The 22,289-nt window shown below is 45.1% G+C and overlaps 1 protein-coding gene across 8 annotated transcripts in view; it reads left to right on the top strand.

Annotated features, from left to right (window-relative positions):
- Window positions 1-2,963: 2,963 nt before the first annotated feature.
- Window positions 2,964-22,289, top strand: part of CCDC85A (coiled-coil domain containing 85A) — a 157,365-nt gene continuing 138,039 nt past the window's right edge. For 4 of the 8 annotated variants that reach the window (XR_005953593.1, XR_005953594.1, XM_041417269.1 and 1 more), the window contains exons 1-2: window positions 2,964-3,727; window positions 6,249-7,164. Coding sequence is in view for 6 of the 8 variants with exons in the window: in XM_041417269.1 (XP_041273203.1) it covers window positions 3,509-3,727; window positions 6,249-7,164 (1,135 nt within the window). In the remaining 2 variants the exon portion in view is untranslated. Of the gene's footprint in view, window positions 3,728-6,248; window positions 7,165-14,360; window positions 14,481-14,977; window positions 15,169-22,289 lie in introns of those variants that run through there. The other 4 variants (XM_041417270.1, XM_041417271.1, XM_041417272.1 and 1 more) reach the window with 4 other exon arrangements.

The following is a 22,289-nucleotide window of genomic DNA, read 5'->3' as shown; positions in this document are numbered from 1 at the left end:
TAACTAAAATTACTTGAACTTTTCATTTTTAAAACTCTCTCCACTTCCTTCCAATTTGGGAATGACATTTTTCAAGTCTGAACTCCTCTCAAAACTATTTTTGGAAGGTCTGAACAAAAACAGTTTAGCCATCTTTGTGTAAAATGACTGCTAGGCAAGTACTTGGCTATGACATATTTTTGGCAGAGAGCTATTGAACAGCTTTAGGGCCTCATTGGAAATGTCCAAGAGTTTTTAAAATCATCAGATAATTATTATTGGTTATAATAATCCTTAGAGGCTCCACTCAGCAGTCAGGGATTTAAAGCACTGGAGGGTCTGCAGACAGCAATGAAAAGCAAGTTCTTGAACATATGCCAGAGAAATTCTTCAGCAACAATTCCTTGGTATCTGCATATCCAGGCATGAGCAGGACACGGCAGTGCAAATGTTACTGAGCTGGCAAAGCGTGGTCAGCTATGGAGATTTGATTGGCTGTGGATCCACACTGCTGCTGGCATTTGGCACCTGGTGTGAAGGAACTGGAAGGATGGACAGGAGCTGCCATCCCCACTGGACAGAGGCTGCAGCAATCCCAGCACTGCAGTCTCCAAACTCATTTGCCCAGACTCTCCATTTCAGGCTGTGGATGAGAATTATTCAGGGGAGTATTGCAAAAATGCAGCTTTGATGTGAAAATTAGAGTGTGTGTTTTGGGGCAGTTGTGGTCCTCACCACTGAGAGTAAAGCCCAGGAGTAGGGAAGCACTTGGCATTTGGACAGTGAGGTGGGCTGGCTAAAAGGAAAGTTTTAAACTTGCCAGGAGATGGGAGTAATTATGTTGCACTTCCCACTCTGGTTTTGATCTTGTTACACCAGCGTGAGTGAATGTGAAATTAGATCCTCTCCTCGTAGAAATGTTCCAGATTAGTTTCACTTGATACACTTTTGCTTTCATTATTAGAGCTACATTTGTCCCAGAGCTTTGAAGTTTGAACTACTTCCAGTGTCCATGCTCCGTGAATTCCTGTATCTTCCTGTTCCTGTAAAATAACACTGTGCCTCCTGAAGACACAAATGTGGAGGTGCTTGTGTTACTGATGAACACGGTGTCCCCTGGAGCTGTTCAGCTCAGCTCCGTGCTTTCCGTGGCTTCTCGTGATCAAAGCTGTGGAATGCTGCTCCAGAGAAACACTGGTAATGTTGAGGCAAGTGGATGCTCTTCCCTGAAGCTTTTGGATTAAAAAGTTCTTGGACATTTTTCAGTTAACTGTTTATTTCATGGATGGATATTAATTTGAACTCTTAAAAATCTGACATCATGTGACCTCTCAACTCATACACTGCTGAATTAGAAGAAGAAAGCCTTTATTTATTGCTGCCAAGCTGTTCTTTTTTTTTTTCAGTTGCATTAAAATGAAATATATTTGGGCATAAAAGATGACAGCTCCTTTCATGGCCTCTTACTGCATTTTTGCTGTGGCTGGTCAGATGCTTTTATCTCAAGCTTTGTTGTTTGCAGTGGAAAAAAAAATCAGAGGATTTAAGAGAGTGATGGAGTTTGCAGAGAAAATAAAATTTTCACACAATACTTGGCGCTGCTCAGGAAATGGGATTTCATGCTGGCAAAGCTCTGGGCTTGGCTGGAGCTCTTGTTGACAGTGATGGACTTTGGGGTTCCTCCTGCAGCTGAGCCAACACGCCACCCTCCTGTGGCACAGGTATTCCTTGGAATAGGGACAGAGGATCCTGAGCAGCAGGCTGAACCTGTGGGGGAAGCTCAAGCAGGATTCCCATGCCAGGACCCATCCTGGATGGAATCAGAGTGTCTGGCATGTGCCTGAGAGGCTGGAAAATGGATCAGCTGGAAGAACATCTCTTCATTACGCAATTGGGAAGGGAAAACATGGAAGGCTTGAGTGGGGAAAAGACCAAGTGTTGCCCATGATGGATGGGAGCAGGAGAACTTTTATTGTGGTCAAGTTCGAGGAGAGCAATAGCAGAGAGAACAGAGGAACAGTGTTTGATTTAACCCTTCTAGCAGCAACTTTTAGTCAGGACTAAGAGCAGAAAATAATCCTTGGTCTGGTCCTCTGGCACTGGCAGGAAAATGCCAAGGGAGCGGCTGGGACAGCGATGTGGGACAGGTTCTGCAGCTGCCTGTGCAGAGCCAGCTACAGCCTTGTGATCTGCCAGTGCTGGCATTAACTACTTCAATTTTCCCCTCGAGAACTAGAAATCTTCTTTAATACTACATAATTCAAAAATTGCAGAACTGGAGGTAGGAGAGGCCCATTAAGCGTGGCAGCCTCCGCTGCCCGCAGGGGGGTTGTTCAGGGGGAACTTTGTGATTGAAAAACAGGGATTCAACCAATTACTCACCTAATAGTTTCAGCTCATCCACTCTGCCTCTGAGATCTGCCGTCTCATCTTTCTTTGTGAGCAGCATGAATGGATTATCAAGTTTCATTCTCAAATCATCTGCTAGGCAGATTTATGCAGAGTCTTTGTATCTCTAAGCAAATTGGGGGCTGTGAGTGAGTCTCTTGCTACACTGAGGCTGAATATTCTTGGGGAAGGTGTATAATCATCCCAAGCCTAATTCCTGTGAGGAGTTTAGCTCATGGCATGCGACCTTCAGCTGGAGCAAGGAGCTGCCCCAGGCTCGGTGCGAGCCCGTCCGTGCGAGCAGCGCCGAGCCCGGGCGGTGATGTAATGTGCGTGACCTGCCGCCAGCCGCGTGCTGGAGGCATCGCGTTGATGCGCGAGCGGCTGCGTTTGTGCCTCCATTCGGCGGGGGTCACCGGCGGGCCCGGGGTGCCGCCGCAGGTGTGTCCCGGCCGCGGCTGCGTGTCCGTCCCTCGGGTGTGTCCGTCCCGCCCGCCGCCCCGGGATAGCCCCGGCCGCGCTGGCGGGCACCGGCCGCCCGCACGTGGCGCGCGCCCCGCTGAAAAGCCGCGAGCGGCCTCGCGCCCGCCACTGGCGCCGGCAGCGCCCGCTCCGCTCCGCGCGTGCCGCGCCGTCCTTCCGCCGCTCCCGCTCATTCCCCGTCCTCCGCCGCCGCCCGGCCCGCTCTGCCCGCCGCCATGGTGCGCGGCACCGCCGCTTGGCATCCTCCCCTGCATCCCGCAGCCCGGGGGCGGCGGGTACCGTGACAGCCAGCGCGCATCCCTGGCGCTGCGGCGAGCACCGGGCGCACGCAGCTGGCGCTGACCTGTTGCAAGAGCCGGGCTTGTCTCGGGGATCTTTTGTCTAGGTCTTTTTCCTATTTTTTTTTTTTTTTTCCTTCTCGACGGGGGAAGTTTGCTCCCCAGCCTGTGGCCCGGCTTCCTCCACACCCTTTCCTCCTCCTTTTCCTCCTTTATTCCAGGACCCGCTGCCTGGGGCCAGAAGAGGTCTCCCTCGTTACCCCCGGCCCAGCGCTGGAGCTGGGGGCACCCCGCGGGCTCCGGGCTCGCCCTTTCCCCCGGCGGCGGCCCCGGGAGTGCGGGGAGGCTCCGCGAGTGCCCCGGGCTGCCGGGCCGCCACCATGTCCAAAGTGGCGGCGGAAAGTTGCGGAGCAGCGCCGGCCGAAGACTTGTCCAAGGTGTCGGACGAGGAGCTGCTCAAGTGGAGCAAGGAGGAGCTGATCCGCAGCCTCCGCCGCGCCGAGGCCGAGAAGATGAGCGCGATGCTGGACCACAGCAACCTCATCCGCGAGGTGAACCGCCGCCTCCAGCTCCACCTCGGCGAGATCCGCGGCTTGAAGGTAGCGGGGAGGGCAGGGTGGGACCCCTGAAGTTTGTGCGGTGTCTCCCGCCGGGAGCAATCTCGTCAGGTGGATGGTCTAGGAGGAGCCGCTCCCTAGAACCGTATGAAAAGTGGATGAGGACCGGGGTGAATAACGCCTGATCCCGTTTAATAATCAAGTATCCGGATAAGGGATGAGCAGCTGTTCGGCAGGCTGTGGAGCACAGCTGGTTTATGCTCTGTCCCGGTATTCTTTTGGGCTGATAAAAACGCTCAAGTCTTGTCAGCTTTGTGTTGGACTTCCTTGGTTGTGAGTGAGGTTAAGTGAGCCTGCCTGAAATGCACAGAAATAAAGGCTTCTGTAGCTCACGCTGCTTTCTGTCACTATTTTCAGACAGACTTAGTCTGTCAGGCAGGCTGCTAGGAGAGAGCTGGTCGTTTCCAGGATGCAGTGCAGCCTGTGGCAGGTGATGGCAAACCCTTGGGCTCGGGTTTGGGATGATCAGAACCAATCCCTAATGTCTCAAAAAGCCATCTGGTAACACATCTCTGATCAAACCATTCTTAGTCGTGTGCTCGTGCAGGCTGCAGTCAGAGGCAGACCAAGATTGTAGTGACTTATCTGTTCTTAATTCCACTCTCTTGGTCGATGAGAAGCTTAGTCCCTAATGCTTCCTTCCCACTTCTGAGAACTGGGAAGAAAGTGTGACTATTTACAGAGCATTACCTTGCTTGTGGATTATAGACCTAGAAAGTTACCTTTGAGTAGGCAGGACTACAGAGCATTTTCTGGCTTATTGCTTTGAGAATTTTCAGGAAATTCCTTCAGTGAGGTGAGGCTGGAGGGAAGGAAAGAAGAGACAGAGACGCAGTGTGGGGTTTTGAATTATGACAGGAAAGTGCATTAGAAGAGAGTTGTTCTCTTGTAGAATGGCTTTAAATGGCAGAATTATTGAGAAAATGTCTTTGATAATAGCGTGGCATAAAATAAACAGCTCGTGGGGGAAGACAGTTCCTGCCTCCCAAGTTTTTGTGTTCTGCAAAGGGTGTGTGTCCCTTTGGTGGTGTCTGAGGGTAAAAAGGACCCACATGTGGTAATACTGAGTAAAACTGCAGCTTATATTTTAAATGTAAGTTCAGCTACAACAATAGTATATTTCTCCCAGTTACATGCAAAAGTATCTGGATTTCTGCATCTTCCAGATCACAGACCAAACACACTTAAGATGGGTTGGACGAAGTCACAAATTCCTCTCTCAATTCCAAACTCCTTGAATCTTGTTTGACTTTTGTTCAGATGCCTGACCTGGAACTTTCAGAAAGAATCTGGAATAAGGAGGTTTTTTGAGCCCTGTCTTGGTGTCTGGGAATCTTCCCTCCTTTGTCCTGTGTGAAATAACTGCTCCATGAGTAAGAATGACCAGCTGGATGGGTGTCTCCTGCTTCCTGACTGAGGAATTGTGGACTTCCACAACTGTTTTTATTCCACTGTGTGATCATTTCAAACATCTCTCACTAGCAGAGGTTTTTAAGGACGCCTTAAAACCTCATTGAGATTTTTTTCCATTGTCAAGTACAGGTTGAAATTGTTAAAGTTACAACTGAACAAGTTACTTTGAGGCAAAAATCAGACAAACACAGGCACCTAAATCCAGTGGAGTTACAGAAGCTGAAATGGTGTTTCCATAAGACTGACTTTTTAACAGCTTTGGCTGATCTCTGGTTGTGATGTCATACATAAAGAATGGATATGTCATGATGGGAGAAAGCCAAATATGGTCACAAGTCCAAACTGGAAGGATAAAATACTGAAAATCCCTTTATTCTGCTGTAGTAATACCCTGAACATTTTTACTTCAGAGCATTTGCTTCAGACTGTTCCTCACTTAGGGAAGGGCATAGAATCATGCATTTCATTTTGTTAAGGGTGAAAGGATCTATTAATCTATTTAAGCAGATTATTTTATTTCAGAGTGGTTGAAGCAGTCCTGGTCAAGTGATAACTGGCAAGGCTTTTTGTGCCAATCAGAAATAAAATCCAGCAAAACCCTATATTTAAAAAAAATCTCTAAAATGGTCATCTTTAAATGTGACTATGCTTTAGGGAGTAGGGAGTATGAATGCTAATAATTAATTATTTAAGAGAAATTACAATTTCTGGTGTACCTTGCACTTTTATTTAGCAATAACTCGCAGGTGAATATTTCTCAGGGGAGCGAGATCATCATGAGAGCACTTACAATCTTTGCCCAATTTGGGAGCTAAATTACTCTGATATTTAGCATGAAAATTAATTAAACACCTGAAACTTTTCTGCTGCATCAGAAATTAGAAATTAGCTGCAAGTTTTTGCTGGACAGCAGCTTTGTTTGCTCAAAGCACGGGGCTGTTACAACGTGCCAGATCTACACATGGAATTATTTATACCTCACTGGAGTGCTTAAACATGAGTTTGCAGCAGTGCTGTTCCACTGGCCTGTGTAACACTTTAACCTCAATTCCTTTAGACACCCTCTGTCATGATGATCTTTCTTTTAAAGGACATCAACCAGAAGCTGCAGGAAGATAACCAGGAGCTGAGGGACCTTTGCTGCTTCCTGGATGACGACCGGCAGAAGGGCAAGAGGGTGTCCCGCGAGTGGCAGAGGCTGGGCAGGTACAGCGCCAGTGTCATGCACAAGGAGGTGGCCTTGTACCTGCAGAAGCTGAAAGAGCTGGAAGTGAGGCAGGAAGAAGTGGTTAAGGAGAACCTGGAGCTGAAGGAGTTGTGTGTGTTGCTGGATGAGGAGAAGAGCGGAGGAGCAGGCAGCCGCAGCTCCATCGACAGCCAGATCAGCCTGTGCCAGCTGACTGCCACCAGCGCCTACATCAGAGATGTTGGGGATGGCAGCAGCACCTCCAGCACGGGCAGCACAGACAGCCCAGACCATCACAAACACCACCCAAGCACCAGTCCAGAGCACCTGCAAAAACCTCGGGGGGAAGGAAGCCCCGAGCATCAGAAACACAGGAGTATCAGCCCGGAGCACCTGCAGAAGCCCAGGAGTTCTGGCAGTCCTGATCATCACCTGAAAGGGCCGAGCCCTGAGCATCACAAAACCATTGTCAAAGTACCTGAACAACAAAAGCACAGCAGCAGCAGTCCAGAAACTATCCCAAAGCACGTTTTGAGTAGTAGTCCTGAACACTTTCAAAAGCAGAGGCCTGGTGGCAGCCCTGAGCACCAAAAGCACAGCGGTGGCAGCCCAGATCACCTTCAAAAGCACACGCCCAGTGGAAGTACAGAGCACCTGCACAAGGTGAGGGGTACGAGCCCAGAGCACCTCAAACAACACTATGGAGGGAGCCCAGAGCACCTCAAACACCTCAGCGGAGGCAGCAGAGAAGGGACCCTCAGGAGACAAGTGACAGATGAGCTGTCCCCTCACCACAGGAGTTTGTACAACGGCATGAATGGTGGGTCAATACTTGGAGCGAAAGCTCACTTTGAAAATTGCTAAGGTAGTTTGGGTGTTATTCCAGCTGTTTCTGCAGCAGGAGTGATGTTTGATGTGAAATGAAAGGCAATGATTCTGGTGTTACCATTATTCCTTTAGCAGGTGATTTCACTGGAGTACACGTTTGTCCATCCAGCAGGTGTGGGGTAGATTAAAGTAGTAGGGGGAAAGTGCATTTTGAGTGTTGGTGTAGGGTATCAAGGAGAAGCTCTCAGCCCTGACCCTGCTCTGTGGTTGGTAGATGTAAACTGTCCCTAGGTGGATTTGTGTTTGCATAAGAGAGGAATTGCATTATGTTTCTTGTCCTGCTTATATCTGAGTCAGCAGAGTGGAGGTGAGTGTCTCCAATTTCATTTCCACCTTCCTAATCTGCTTTGTCTGTAGCTTTAAAGATTTTAAAATTTCCTGTTTATTGATTGAAGGCTTCTTTTATCCTTATCCGTAAACTTTGGAAAAGACCCCAGATGAAGAGTAGGCTCAATAGAAATGAATCCTTTCAAAGCCTTGAGTTTGCATATTTTTAATCATAACACATTAAAAATTTAGAAAGATCAAGAGGAGGTTTCTTTGCTGTTGTTATTGCTGCCTTTTAGAAGGGTTTCCAATGAACATGCCTAGTTTTTAAGCGCAGTGTATCCTGACTGATGAAAATAAATTATTTGTCTTAGGAGAGTCACAATGTAATCTTGCTATTTTGAAAGCCACAGAGTTCAGACATCCTACTCTGCTGTAGAAATAACTCATTTTAGACTTAGCAGAATCCCTAGAGCCTGCTACTTTTTATTTCTTTCATGTGCTTTGGGGTGTTCTCATGAAGGCAATTAGTGTCCTGGTTGAAAACCCTTTTCTCAGACCTTTACACTTAGATTTGAAATTGAGCCTGCAGAAAGTGATGATTTTGCCATAGCAAATTGTCTTGGATGGAGCTCATGTGTTTCCATTTCATAAGCAGCTGTGAGAAGCTGTGCTGGCATCAGTGGAAGTGACCACTTGTTGGATCTGCTTGTGAGATGGGTGCTGTCCTCAACCTTTGCCACACTGGTCCAGTTACCTGTTGGGATTAACTTGCACAGTGCCTTCAGTTATCCCCTCTCTGCAGGGGCAAATCCACATTGTTTTCAGTGAAATGTGGATTTTTGACAGGGCTGACCAACCCCAACATGGTAAGTGTAGAGACCTCTCTTTTTAGAGACTAGGAAATGATTAGAATGTGAGTGTGGGACAAATATGTGAAGATGGCCAATACAGAAGTTATTCAAGTTGGTCTTCCACAATTTCCATTAAATGCTGCATTTTCCTCCATTCAGTTTTTTGTGTTTACTATTGACCTTCTGTAAGTAGCACCAAGTATGGAACCAGACTTTCTAAAAATGACTTGTTTCTTGCACTTCATTAGTCCACCCCAGTTTATGTAGGAAGGTGAGCCAAGGTTTTAAGTATGTATTTTTAAAACTTACTCACAGAGGAAGGAAGAAATGGGTTTTCTGCTACCAGCACTGTAGCCTCTCTGTTTGTTTTTAGGGTTTTTTTCCCCAAGTAGCCTTGTTAAGAACCATATTCCTAACAGTGCAGTGAAAGCAGTTGTTACTTTATTCCTGAGTTGACTGGCATCCATTGTGCAGCATATTTCAGCTGCCAAAAGATTGGACTCGGGCCACAAGGTGCTGGAGAGGGCAGCTGGTGCTCTGGGAGGCTCTTTATTGACTTTAATCAGAGCTTTGCCTGCCCTGTGCTTTATGGAATCACTTTTTCAGAGAAGTCCTCTTTGCTTTGACAACTTCTCTCACCAGAAAGTTGTCAAACCTCTCTTCTTCCATATTTATATAATTTGATGCAAGCTTGAGGTTTAATTCTGACATCTGTCTGACCTTGATCAAACTTGGTAAGACTCTTGACAGCTCTGCTGTGAAGAAAATGCTTTAAACTTCAGGGAAATACTTGATCTTAACAGCAAGGCTGAATCCTTCTGGGTACTTTGTGTTCTGATTTTGTCAGCTGCTGTAAAGTTGTGAGGAACAGTTAATAAGGAAGTGCTAGAAGTGCTGGTCATTATAAATTGTTATTGTTGTGAAAATAATGTGCAAATCTGAATTTGGATGTTCTGTGTGTACCTGACCCTGCCAGCTGAGTGTAGGAAATAAAAATCCTGATCTTGTTGTAAGGAATGCTGAAATTGTGACAGTGGGAGTTAGGAAATGGCCTGGAAACCTGGCCCCAGACTCTGATGAGCAATACAAAAGGACAATATTTGGTTGTGATCCCAAAGCCATGCAGTACATACAGTATTATATCACAGTTTGTTTTCAATTTTGTAGTATCTCTAGCTGGCAGATGTTTGCACATCTGTGTCGTGAGTTTGCATAAGTTCTAAACTTATTGCAGCTCTTGTGGGCTGTCATGTGAGCAGCAAAAGTGAAGTGCTGGTGCCCCTAAATGATGAATGGCAGAGACAAACATGTTTGGATATTTAAAGGAGTAAAATAAAATATTTTAACTACGTAGTCAGAATTTACCAGAGTCAGTAGGAGCCTGTCCCACCTTCCTTGGTCTGAACTAGGCTCTGAATCATGTCTGAGAGGAGAAGTTATTCCTCTGCATGTAAAACCTCATTCCAAAAGTGCTGTACTCTACCTGGTACTGCTGTTCCTAATTGGAAGCATGTTTGGGAACAGCCTGGCTATTCCTGCAGAAATGGGAGCTTCCAGCAGTTCCCATTTATCTGGATTTGCAATCCTGTCAGCACCTGGTGACCACAGGGAAGCAGTGCATTCCACAGGGTGGTGTTACCTCTCCCAGAGCTGGGGCTGTAGCTAAAGACATGTGGGATGGGTCAGAGGGTTTGCAGGTTCCTGACAGAGCGGAGCTGCAGTCAGAGCAGTTGAGGTACAACATTCCAATGCCATCAGAAATGTGCTGTGCAGCTGGAGCTGCTTTGCAGGATGTGTTTATGCATTAATCATTGGCCTTCATGCATGTTTTAAGCTATGGGGGAAGTTACCTCAGCCTCTCGCTCACAGGCACAGCTGAAGGAATAAAGGATGAGGTGATAACATTTCCTTTCATAATTCTTCTCATCTTCTATGCTCAAAGGTTTGATCTTGGTATTTTTTCTTGTATGACATGTCAGCTTTCATTTATAAGATTTATAAGGCTTTAAAAATACCCTCTGCTTCATGGTTCTCCTACATATTTTTCTGAAATGAGTGTCCTTAGACTTTCGAGTGACAGAAAATGGGATGGGAGAGCTAAATTTGGCCTGATGCTTGTTAATTGAAAACACATGTATTTAATTCTAGAGGTTTTAAGCAAATAAAACATAACAATCTTTTGCTGTAATCACACCTAAATGTTCTGGGTAATGAGAACAGAAGTATTTGGGATAGAAAGATTGCTGAAATTAGATGAGAAAATACCAGCAGTAAAAACATTTTGAGGAGAGAGCATTAATGCACCCTAGAAGAATACTTGACAGTTTAGCTCTGACACAGATATCTGGGGTGTAAGTGCCTCTATAAATTGATCTGCTTTCAGCATTTGCAGTCTAAGTGTTGGTTTTTTAATCTAAGTGATTTATTTTCAACTTTCTATTTTAAGAAGCCCTTTGTTTTACACTGAGCTTTGACTCTTGTGTGAAAGGAAGGTATCCAAAGGCTTTCATGTGTGCTGCTTGCTTCCTGCTGAGGTTATTAATGAAGAGAAGTCAAACTGCTGACTAACACCTCCTGTACTGCTGGAGCTGTGAGGGCTCTTACAGAACAAATGCAGCATCACCTCTCCTTGAGCAAAGGTGTTTTTAGGCTAAACAGAAACTCAGCATAAATTTTGGACACTTTCTCTTATAAATGCATTTATGAGAAGGAAAATTAATGTAAAAAACACTGCACTGAGTAAAAAGGGGAAACTACAGCGTGACTCCAGAGGGGAAAAAACTCATAACCATATTACTGAGTTAACTGATACCCTCTCTGCACAAACATTTTCCCTTTGCTGGCTGAAGAGTGGGATGGTGTCATGTATCCATGTATGTTTTCTTACACTTTGTGTTTCTTAAAGTTGAAATGCAAATAATCTGCCTGTCATTAGTGGCACTGCACAGCACTCTGTGTGTGATTTGACCTGTCCTGGTGGCATCCAGGACTGCACATCTGGGAGCCTGGGCCAGCATTTCTTACTTTTCAGAGGCTACAAGGATCAGTAGAATTTTTGAAGCTTTGTCAATCAGAGTATTTCATTTAAACTCTGTAGGTTTGATGTCAAACTTGCAAATTGGTTCTGGCTGTTACACACGGTAAGAAAACTGGGGCATGAGTTGTGAATATGGATGTGACTACAGCATACTGCATTTATTACCCAACTTGTTTTTTTTGGGGAGTGATTTATCGTGTTGAAAATGTGTTTTGTAGTATCAAAACAATGAACCTACTAGAAACCCATGTTGTAGGACTTGTGGGAGAGGTTTGCAATTCCATATCCTTAACTTCTCTGACATAACTCCTTCTGCTGTGAATGTTTTAGTGTGCAGTGGATCATCCTTCCAGCAAAACCCTGGGTATGTTAATGGCAGAGTGCTGCCTCTGCTGATGGAGAGTGGCCTGGTTTCACAGGTCGTATGCATGTTCAGCACTCATTCCTGCCCAGCTCAGAGGCTGATCCAAGGTGCTGGGGGCAGGGCTTGCTCTTGGGTGCTGTGACACTGCTGCCTGCAGTGGGATGTGCAGGGGGACTCGGCAGCACAGCCCCTCCTGCTGCAAGACTGAGAACGCCCCCCACCTTCTGGGGAGTCACTGCTTCCAAGTTTTATTGGCTTTTCCTTTCTCCCTGGGGCTGCATATCCTGCTACACAGGCGGCTCTGTTTTGCAGTGAGGACTTAATGCTAATTCAGCCGTTCTTTGATGGAAGCGAGAGGCAGAGTAGGGAATAGAGTCATTCCCTTTAAGCCATCTCCAGTGTACCTCGTCTCTCTGGAAGCAGGGTGCCTGTTGGTCGGTGCTGCCAGGAATTTGGGAACCGGTCCCGTAGTTCCCACAGCAAAGCCCCGTGAGCAGTGCCCGTCTCTCCCGGGCGGGACGGAGAGGAGGAGCCGTGCTGGCTCCGTGGTTGGGGACGTGTGGCCATCTCTCGTGTTTGGAGTGTCCCTGGAACATCCCTGGCACCTGAGCCCGGGGCTCCGGGAGGGAAGGGCGGCTGGTCGGTCACAGCGCCGGGATCCATCGTGTCCCCACAAACACCCTGCAAGCCCCAGCGCCCGCTCCCACCCCCTGACTGTGGGAGTGGTACACCTGCGATGGAGCCGACATGTTGATCTTTCTTCTGTTTTCTTTATTTCGTTGGGTATTTCTGAGAAACAAGGTATTTTCTGAGTGGTGAGTGGGAGTTTGTTTTGGTGCGTACAAAAAAACAGTAAAGAAGCTTATTTCTTTTTCATGGAGATTGGGTCAAGGTGTGAGCCACTTGCCTTTACCTCAGAAAGCTCCTCAGGAGTTTGCAAGGCTGTTGGTGTTGTCTGCCTGAAATAAGTGGGCACATTTGTGTGTTATTTTTTTAGTGCCAGAATGGCAAATCCTCACATTAAAGCCTTGTCTGAGTCCTTGTATAGAGTCCTTTAACCTGAGCTCAGGACCTTGTGCATCAGTTCTTCACACAGCTTTTGGAGTTAGTGTTGTGAGTTTAGAACAGTAAGATATGGGCTTAGAAATATTAGTGATTAAATGGTAAAATCCTCCAAACTATAGCACTTACAATACAGTCAGTATTGTATATCACAATGTAAGTGCTGCTTGTTTAAGACATTCAACCTTGTAGTGTATATTATGCTTGCTAGTCAGAATGTCCTGTCTCTTCTGTTCACCTATTAACGTTTATTTATTTATTTTAAAATTTTATTATGAACTTAGCAATGGAGAGCTGTGTAGGGGTTGGAGCTGAATGGGTTAAGAGTTAGGGAAGAGCATGGCAGGCAGTGTAGTGTGGGGTTCAGATTTTGTACTGCCATGCACACAAAGTGCAGGGATGTTGACAGGAGTAAGGGACAGCAAGGCATTCCAAATTACAGGGTATTTAATGAGCTATATTAAAGCCTTGTGTACATGAGAAAATGACTGGCAATGAAAATTCATTGGCTTCCGAGCTAGTAAGTTACGTCTTAATTAGTAAACTGAAGCACAGCTTATCTTGGGTCATATTGTCATGTGCAGAGATATATAGTTACTGAGGGAGCACTGAGAATTATCTTCAAGTCATGATCTTGATGTAAATCTTGTCTGCCTGGGCTTCTTCACTGGTTCAAGGGTGGTCTCTGTGAAGAGAATCAGCCAGGACTGAAACATAGCTTTGAATTTTGCTTATTGCAGAAAGCAGTACAATAATCTGTTTGAGAGGGAATGAGTTATACAAGTATAACGTGGGGGGTGAAGGGCATAAACTAAAATTGCCTTTAGAAAAATAGGCATTAATGATATTACTCTGTGCTTATTTAGTGGACTTGTAAATTTACATTTTTTAAGTGTTTTTAATTCTGCAAGGCACACAGAGGAGGGTCAGGATTGTAATCTGTGTCCATGAGCATTTGGTATGCAGCATAGAAGTGTGTGCAAATTTATTGATTGTGAATGGGAAAGCTGCTATCTTGAGCTAGGCTGTCTTAAAAGATGAACAGTTCTGTGAAGCCTGTGAATAACAAATAGTCTTAGTTCTATTCCTCATTTCTGCTATAAAATTTTGGGCATATTTGCATTGTTTCTGTAACATTCATGGGGAGTGAAGAAGGCAGCAGCTCTGGACCTGTGTAGTTCAGCAAGGACGTGCTGCTTCTACCCTTTATTTTTTATTTGCATGATTCATGTAGACTTTACTGGTTTGTAAAAGTCCATATAATAAATGAAGTGGTTATTTGGACCAGTGAAACAGCAGTGTTCAAGCACTGTCAAGAGTAAAAAATGTGTCAGCTGAAAAAGCACAGTGAGCCATGTGGCAACCAACAATATGGAATGTCTCCTAAAGGTCTCCATTTTAGTACTTCCTCAAGGTTACACAAATTATTCCAGAGCCTTTATGCCTACAATATTAAACATCTCTAATGTGATCAGTAGTGAGATAGCTCCTTCAAATGTTTGACCTCAAAACTCACCAGGTTTCTTTCACTGCATCTCTCTAAGCTCCTGCAAGCTGTGAAAATTTGCCTTGATCAGCTGTGGAGCCTGTACCTGTGACTTGGATTCAAAGAAAAATATCAGTGCTTTCTACCAAGGATACAAGGCTGATTCATCACTCTGTGAGAAGCTCCCATTTAGGCCAAGTGCAGCTAAGCCTGGAGAAAAGCATTGATTCCTGACCCACATCCCCTCTTGGCTCCTGAGTTTGTTTTTGGTTTACAATGAACAAACTTTAATGATGTTCAAAATCCATCTTATGACTTTTGTGGTCAGCAAACATTGCTGAGGACATTAAGATGAGCCTCTAAAAATAGTGTTGGATTATGAGAAACAAAAAGAACATTCCACAGGAGGCAGATAATGTATCAAGCACAACCACATGACTGCTGTGAGGCAGAACCTGCAAATTGACTCAGATCCTTCCAAGGACTTGAGCACTTCACTCCTTGCTGCCACCTGACTTCCACTGAAATGGGATGCCCAGACAGAACATGATGCTTAAACATCCCTGTTCATGCAGTGCTCTGAATGAAGTCACTTGTCTGTCACTGTCATTCACCTTGTTTGTTTGGGTCCATTTTAGAAATTTATGTAACCTGAAGTTAAATTTTGAATTTTAGGTTTTTGCAGTGTCACTAAGACCAAAAAGAAAACATGACAAGAAAGCATTCCAGCAATGATTTTTTCCTAACCAGCTATCCAACTACTGGGACCAAAGGCTCTTCAGTGTAACTGAGCAGCAGAAGATACCAAATCTATCTCCTCCAGGTACAGGTGCTGAGAACTCTTTGATTCATTCCTGTTGTTGGAATTTGATGCCTGGCCTATTCTCCAGTCCATACTGCTGAAGGCTACGTTGTGATCACTTACAACCATAGCATGTGCGCATATTTTGGAGAAAAGATCCTGAGTTTTCATTAAAACCAATCCTATTTTCAGTGTGAAGACATTGGGATTTTGTGTTTTAGCTTCTTCATGAACATAATCAAATGCTAAGGTTTTTTTCAGTTTTGAGTGGACTGAGTTGTTATATTCAGCCTGAATTGCTGGATTGGCCAAGAGCTTGGAAGTGGCTGATCAGACTGTTTTGGAAGCATGGATCCCAGAGTTTTGTGCTGTCAAGCCACTCCATCATCCTGGATTTGTCAAGAATGAGTTGAACAGGGTTGATGCCTTGTATCGATTGCAATATTGCAAGTACAGCCAGTTGTATCCATGGAATCCTGAAGAGGTGGCTGGGGAACTCCCAGAGGAGATGTAGCACGAAAGGACTTGCATGACCCACTTTCTACAGCAATGCAAATTCAAGTGTATTTACTTATCAGCTGCCAGCTGAAGTTGTCCTTCAGACACTGAAGTCAGTTCCCTGGGCAACATATTCTATTCCACCCTTCCTGTTTTGTGGTGTTTTTATTTTATTCATTTTTTTAACTAAGAAAACCTGACAGTTGATTCCAGTTGATTTCACTTTGGAAAATGGATATTTGCATATTCTATTCCACCCTTCCTGTTTTGTGGTGTTTTTATTTTATTCATTTTTTTAACTAAGAAAACCTGACAGTTGATTCCAGCATCACTTTGGAAAATGGATATTTAAAGGATTGGTGAAGAATATTTGAATGAGAAACTATTTCTATTGGTGTTGAGAGCAAAATACTGCTGAATTTATCACTGAAAAGATCTGTAGTTTGAATGTAGCAAACCTTGGCTGTGTCTGCTTTGTGTTTAGTGGAGCTGCACTTAGCACATGTATTTTTAAATCAGTTGACATTAGATATTAATCCTGCGTGTCACTTAAACCAAATATAAGATTTTTGAATATTCCTTGTCCTTGTTGCAGGGGAAGCACGATCTTGACTGCAAAGACACAGTCAGGTGATGCTTGTTCTCAAATTTAACACTTTAAGTGCTTTTAATACCTCCCCAGTTTTGTTAGATTTTGATTTATCTGTTTGTGCAGTGCTGCTCAGAAACACATAATGATGCATAGGAAGCAAAGAGACTCTGGAGAATCTTGGGGAAGAATCTGTAGTGAAAGATAAAAGTTGTTAGTAGGTTTTTACTCCCTGGAATGAGAAAAATCCAGATAGTATTTGCATTTTGTTTATTAGGAAATGCTGTTCTCCAGGGAAGCAGGGACACTTTCATGCCAAGCACTGAGGCTTGCTGGTCTGTGGCTTTGCTCATCAGGTGGCAGGAGAGTTGGCTGCTGCTTGAGCCAGCTGCTTGATTTGCATCTCAGCTCATGGAACTGCTGGTGTGGGGCCCAAGTGCCAAATTTGTGTCCCATCATGTCTGTGCAAACACAGTGGGAAGGGTTCTTTGGGAGGGTTTCTTCACTGCTCCAGAAGTCTCATCAGCAGAGCACAGTCTCAGTTCAGCCACACCCAGAGACATCTGTTGCAAACATAGAGATAAATTTCAGCAAGCACAGATCTCTCTGTTTTAATGGTGTAAATCAGAAGTGGCTCTTTGTCCTGCAGATTGCAGGTACAGTTCTGTTTCTGAGCACCATCCCTTCAGCAATCTAAATTCAGGTTCAGCTTCTAACTGAGGGCTTGAGCCAGCTCAGATCTGTGGAGAGCCATGGGTGGATGAGATTGTGGACCTTGGCTTGGCATGATGCTGGCCTGTCACCTGTGGATCTGTCCATGTCCAGCTCCAAGTGTGTTTATTCCCCATGCCATGGAAGCTGTGCTCTGATGGCAAACCAATCAGCTGGGCTAGAGGCTGACTGTGGGGAGTTGTGGGATTTTGGGGAGAGCTCGTCAGACATGGGGGTAATCAGACCTTTCACTCCTTTTTGCTCTGGTTTTGTGAATATGTGTTTTTATGTATGTGTTGTGCAGAAAACTTCTCCCTCTGAATACAAAGACAAATGCTGAAAAGCCCAAACCCAAGTATATGTCAGATATGAAAGCTTGCAAAAGAAATATTCAGTGACATCTATTTTCACAGATTCACAGCTTATTCTGAGTTGGAAGGGACCCATAAAGGTCATCAAGTCCAACTCTTTAGGAAGTGGCCTGTGTGGAGATTGGACCCACAGCCTTGGTGTTATGTGCTGAATTCCTCATCAGAGGGAAGGACTAAAAGTCTGTAACATATTGATCATGAGACTAACAACACTTATGCCTCTTCTGGAAACGGCCCTTGCCGTATGTCTGTCCTTTTCAGGCCCAAAAGCTTCTGCCTGGTTCGTGCTGCAGAAGCTTTCTGAGTTCCATGGAGACCTGTGAGCTTCTGAAAGCTCCAGAACAAGTCTGTGACTCCAGAGGTAGGACTGGGGTACCCAGGGCAGAGGAGGACATTGCTGTTTTCCTTTGCTCCCTTGCTTGCCGTGGAAAGCCATTGGCAAGTCCTGTCCTTGCTCCAACTTGTAATGCTGGAGTTTGAGCCTACAGAGGGTCTGGGACCAGGCTTCTGTGACTGAGGAGAGAAAGCAGCTCTGCCCAGGGAGCTTGGCTGGATTAACTCATGGAGTTCTGGCCCTGGAGAGCTCCTGTGTGTGGGCTGGGACAGCATCGATGTGTGGAACATCGATTTACGTGTGTGAACGCTCCCCTGGTGGCAGCCCAGTCAGAAAAAATGGCTTTATGAAGGTGAGACCTTGATGAGTATAAAGAGCTGTGGGTGTGCTGTTACCCTGAGGAAATGCTTACACTTGTCAGTAGTGCCTGGTTCCTGCTTGCAGCTCTTATCAATACTTCTGGAAGCAATTTACCAACCACAGAAATAGTGTCATCATCACCTGTGTATTAAGAGCCATGAGCTAAACAAAAGACAAGACAGGATTAATCAGCCACCAATTAGTGCAGGTTTCCTGAGGTTTTGCTGCTGATTATTCCATTGCATCATGCCAGTTTTCTAACAGTTTTATTCTTAGATTAGTCTGTTTTCAGCATGGTGTAAAAACTGGGGCTGAAGTTCCTCACGTGCCTAGAAAACACCTTTATGAACAATCAGCTCGAGACAAACATTTTCAATGTGTTTCCTTTCAAAATCAACTTTTAAGGCAATGCTTCCTTCCTTCCTGAATTTCCTGAACTGGGCCAGTGCGAAACAAAGCTATTTTTAATTCTCTTTTGTGTGTGCAGCATTCCTGTTAGAAGCCATTAATCTACCTTTTGCATTTACAGAGCTGCTTAAAGGTGTCCTGGCACACAAAGTGATTTACAATGGATCCACACCTGAAGGGCTGTGATAGCTTTACTAGAGGAAGCTCTGTTTTCTGACCTGTTCCTCATGGCCTGTTTTTACTGTTACAGAGTAGTTGTGTAGCTCTAGTTCTCTTGATTTGGGAAATGAAGATGCCAGTACCAACCAGAGGCACGGGCAGCTCTCTGCTGTGGATTTCAGGCTGCTAACTGGTAAAATCCAGAGGAGCATTCATCTTCCATCAGAATAAAATTTGAAAATGAACATTCTTGAGATTAAAAAAAAGAGAGAACACATTATTTTGGCAAGATGGTCATCTGGCCCTCAGCATCCATCAACAGTGTGGCATAATGTGACTGTGCCAGGGAGGGGGGAAGTGATGCTTAGCAGATCTAAATCTCCACGGCGAGGCTCAGGCTGAACATCTGTGACTTGGCAGATGTGGAAGGGAGGAACTCGGGATTTGGAGCCGTTCTGGCTGGGTGCCGGCAGACTCTGTTCTAGGAGGTAGGTGGCTGCTGCTCTCTGTCAAACACTGCTGAAATGTTTGCTTCAAGTCCTGCGAAGCCGGGGCTGTGTTCAAGGGAGCGCTGGGGAAAGGTTCTCCCTGCCTGCCAAAAGCTGGAGCTTTCCCGTGCCAGGTCACTGCAGCAGGGGCACTTCGAGAAGGGTTTGGCCCCGCTCAGGGGTCGGTGCCGGCTCCAGAGCTCCCCGCTGCTGTGACTGCGGGGTTTGACATCCTGGGGTGACAGCCGCGACATTCCCGGCCAGGGAGATGTGCTGACAGGACAGCAGCGGCAATCCCGCTCGGGAGCACAAAGTTCCTGCAGCTCCAGCAGCTTCCCGCCGTGCCAGGCAGCCGGTCCTGACTGGCCCTTCTCAGCCAAAATGTGCTCTGAGTGCAGCCCGATGTTTCGGACCTGGGCAGAGATTAAAGACACTTAGTATTGCTGCTATTTTCATCTTAATTACAAAGCAGAGCAAACACCAGGTTGTTTGTCCTGAGCGTGATTTAGCAACCTGTTAGTCTTTTAATTGCTCTGATTATTTGGTACTTGAAATAAATGTGTATTTTTAAAATCTCGTGGCAGTAACTTTTGGAAAAAAGTCATTGCTTTTCATTTTGCAGGCGTTTTGTCTTTCGTGCTGAAGTGCAGGAACATATGGTGCTACTTCTGAGGTAGCACTTGTTCAAATATCTTTCCTTGTAAAATTTTCTGCAGAGCCATATAATTTTCTCCTGTAAAAATATTCCTACTGTGTTTAACTTGTTTTACAGCTACTTAATGGGATTATCATGTTTTTATAACTGCAAACTTTTCATGGATGTGGGTCAAGAAATTAAACTCTGAACCCTGAATTAAGACAAATGAGCAGTAAACAGTTAGAAATTCAAAGCGAGTAGTGAGAAATAGTGGTAATAGTATAAAGCAAATAAAATAGTTTATCAAAACACATCCCAGGTATTTTGAAAGGGTCAAAGCAGTTATTTTATTTTTAAGCTGAGCTCTTGGGCTATCACTGGCTGTCAGTAGACATGGAATGCTCTAATACAATGTCCAGAATCCTCACATGGAAGCCAGTTACATCTCTGTTTGTGTTCAGTCTGGTGAACAGGCTTCCCAAGTCATGGTGTTCCTTCTGCCTGAGCCATGGGAAGCTTGAGTCAGGAGCATGTATTAAAATATGTAAACCAGCAGCACATTCATCTATATACAATGAAGGGAGACTGGAAATGTTCCTGAGTGTGGCGCAGCCAGGAGAGTCAGAGAAGTGGAATAACTGGAATATTCTGTATGTTTTTTGTCTACATTGCTAGACTCTTACCCAGCATGAGAGATGATTAGTGAGAGGCTAATTGGCCCGTTAAATAAACATATTTAGAAATGTATAAAGATACATATCTCGGGAATGATGCAGATCTCAAACCCTTCTCACACAGCAGTGGGAAATGCATTCCAGGGGCAGTGTGCCAGGCTCCCTCTCTGCTGCCTTGGACATGCTGAGCCGAGGCTGGAGCTCTTCACAAGCCAGGCAGCTTCGGGAATGCTGCAGGGATGAAGCATCTCCAGTCTGCAGGAGAGGAGGAGCTGGCCAGTCCTGCCTGGGGGGCAGAGCTCTCTCTCCCCCTGCAGATCCCAGATGGAGCAGCAAAGGCACAATTGCTGGAAGCGGAAAGGCAGGAGTAGGATGGACTGAACAGGATCTCCCTTCTCCTGCAACTGGGCTCGGGGCTGATTGCCCTCTCTGGGGAAACATCACTCACATGTGGAGGTGGCTTCTGGAGCTGTAATGAGAGCAGGCTGTGTTTGATGCTGGAGGTTTGCAGGCGCACCCTGCTGAGTGCAGACAATAGAGTTGCTCAGAAAATAGTTTCTGAGGGTTTTTTTGAGAAGAAGAAAGTGGATGAGGTCAGAGAGATTCAGAGTTATATCTAGGAGAGCATAGGTTGTAAAGTGAAGGACTGAAAAACAAAAATGTTAGAAGGACTCTGGGCAAGGGAAAATGTCATAATCTTTACTTAAAGTTGGATTATGTTGAATTTGCCATGTTTTTGAACAGTATTCCTGCTTCCTGAAAATGGAACTGTGGGAGAGCAGAATTAGGTTATATGATAACCAAAGCTCCAATGTTTCCAAGTTTGAAATGGTAGGAAAAGCTGTAGGTAATGACCACTTAAATATATCACTTGTTTATGGGTGCTGAATGCAACAACTGAAGGGTTTTGTTAATGGCTGTAGTTTTTCAGCCAGTCACAGGTATCAGTTTGGTCTCCTGCCCACCTCATTCTGCTGGCAGGTGGAAAACAGGACATTTATCACAGTGCCAGCCGTGGTGGAGTGACCATCGTGGTGCTGCTGGTCCTCACCAGCTCCCAGGTGCTGCTCAGGGTTTCTATTTCCATAGCATCTCTGAGCTCCCCTTGGCTTTTGGTGTCCTGAGCACTTGGAGGAGCTCCTGCCAGTCTTTCCTTATGACTGTGAATGGGGTTTTGGCAGTGCTGGCAGCTGATAGCCTGCAAAAGTGAATTCCTTTTTGTGTGGCCTCTCCTCCTCTCCTGGAGTTCTCTATGAAGCAGGATTCTTCCCCTGTGTGCTGGAAGGCAGAAATCTTTCATTATGGAGTATTTAATTTTTCAAATGACTGCTGCCAGTGTATCAGTCTATAGTCTGTGTTAGTTGATCTTTGCTGCTGAATCTGAGCTTTCCTATTAAAAAAGGAGAAAGCAAAATATTTTTTTTCTATCCACTTTTACTAAATTAATGTTGCAAGTCGGTGCAAGTCATTACTATGAGTCCTTTGATTATTATTCTGGTGGAAAAGCAATTACATTGGAAAATGAACTAAAAGTCAATTGTGAGATTAAAACCTACAGTTCTAGATCTTTTCCTTTATTTATTTTTGATTGTGGGTGATTTATTATTGAGAGTGAGACAGGGACCTAGGAATTCCTCCTTGTTAGTCCCTGCCTAGCAGCTGTTTGAAGCTTATGGCACTAAGAAGTTCCTACAGGTGCTTTGGGGCTTGGAAAAAAAAATCCCAGGTGAAGTGAATCTGTAAGAATCTGCTGGTTCATTTGATATGTGGCCATACAGGGTAGCAGCTCATTTAGGGGACCACTTGTCTAATTTTAATTCAACTAGAAAATGCTCACTCAGCTGCACAAATAGGACTATCCATCTGTACACCTATTATGGGATCAGATTAATTAAAGTAAAAGCAGTGAATTAACTTCAGTTACAAAGGCTGCCATGAATTGCTCAGTAATAATTT

The sequence above is a fragment of the Onychostruthus taczanowskii genome, unplaced genomic scaffold, assembly GCF_017590055.1.
Source record: "Onychostruthus taczanowskii isolate IOZ18803 unplaced genomic scaffold, ASM1759005v1 scaffold55, whole genome shotgun sequence".
Taxonomy (NCBI): Eukaryota; Metazoa; Chordata; class Aves; order Passeriformes; family Passeridae; genus Onychostruthus; species Onychostruthus taczanowskii.
This window is presented reverse-complemented; position numbering and strand designations above follow the sequence as displayed.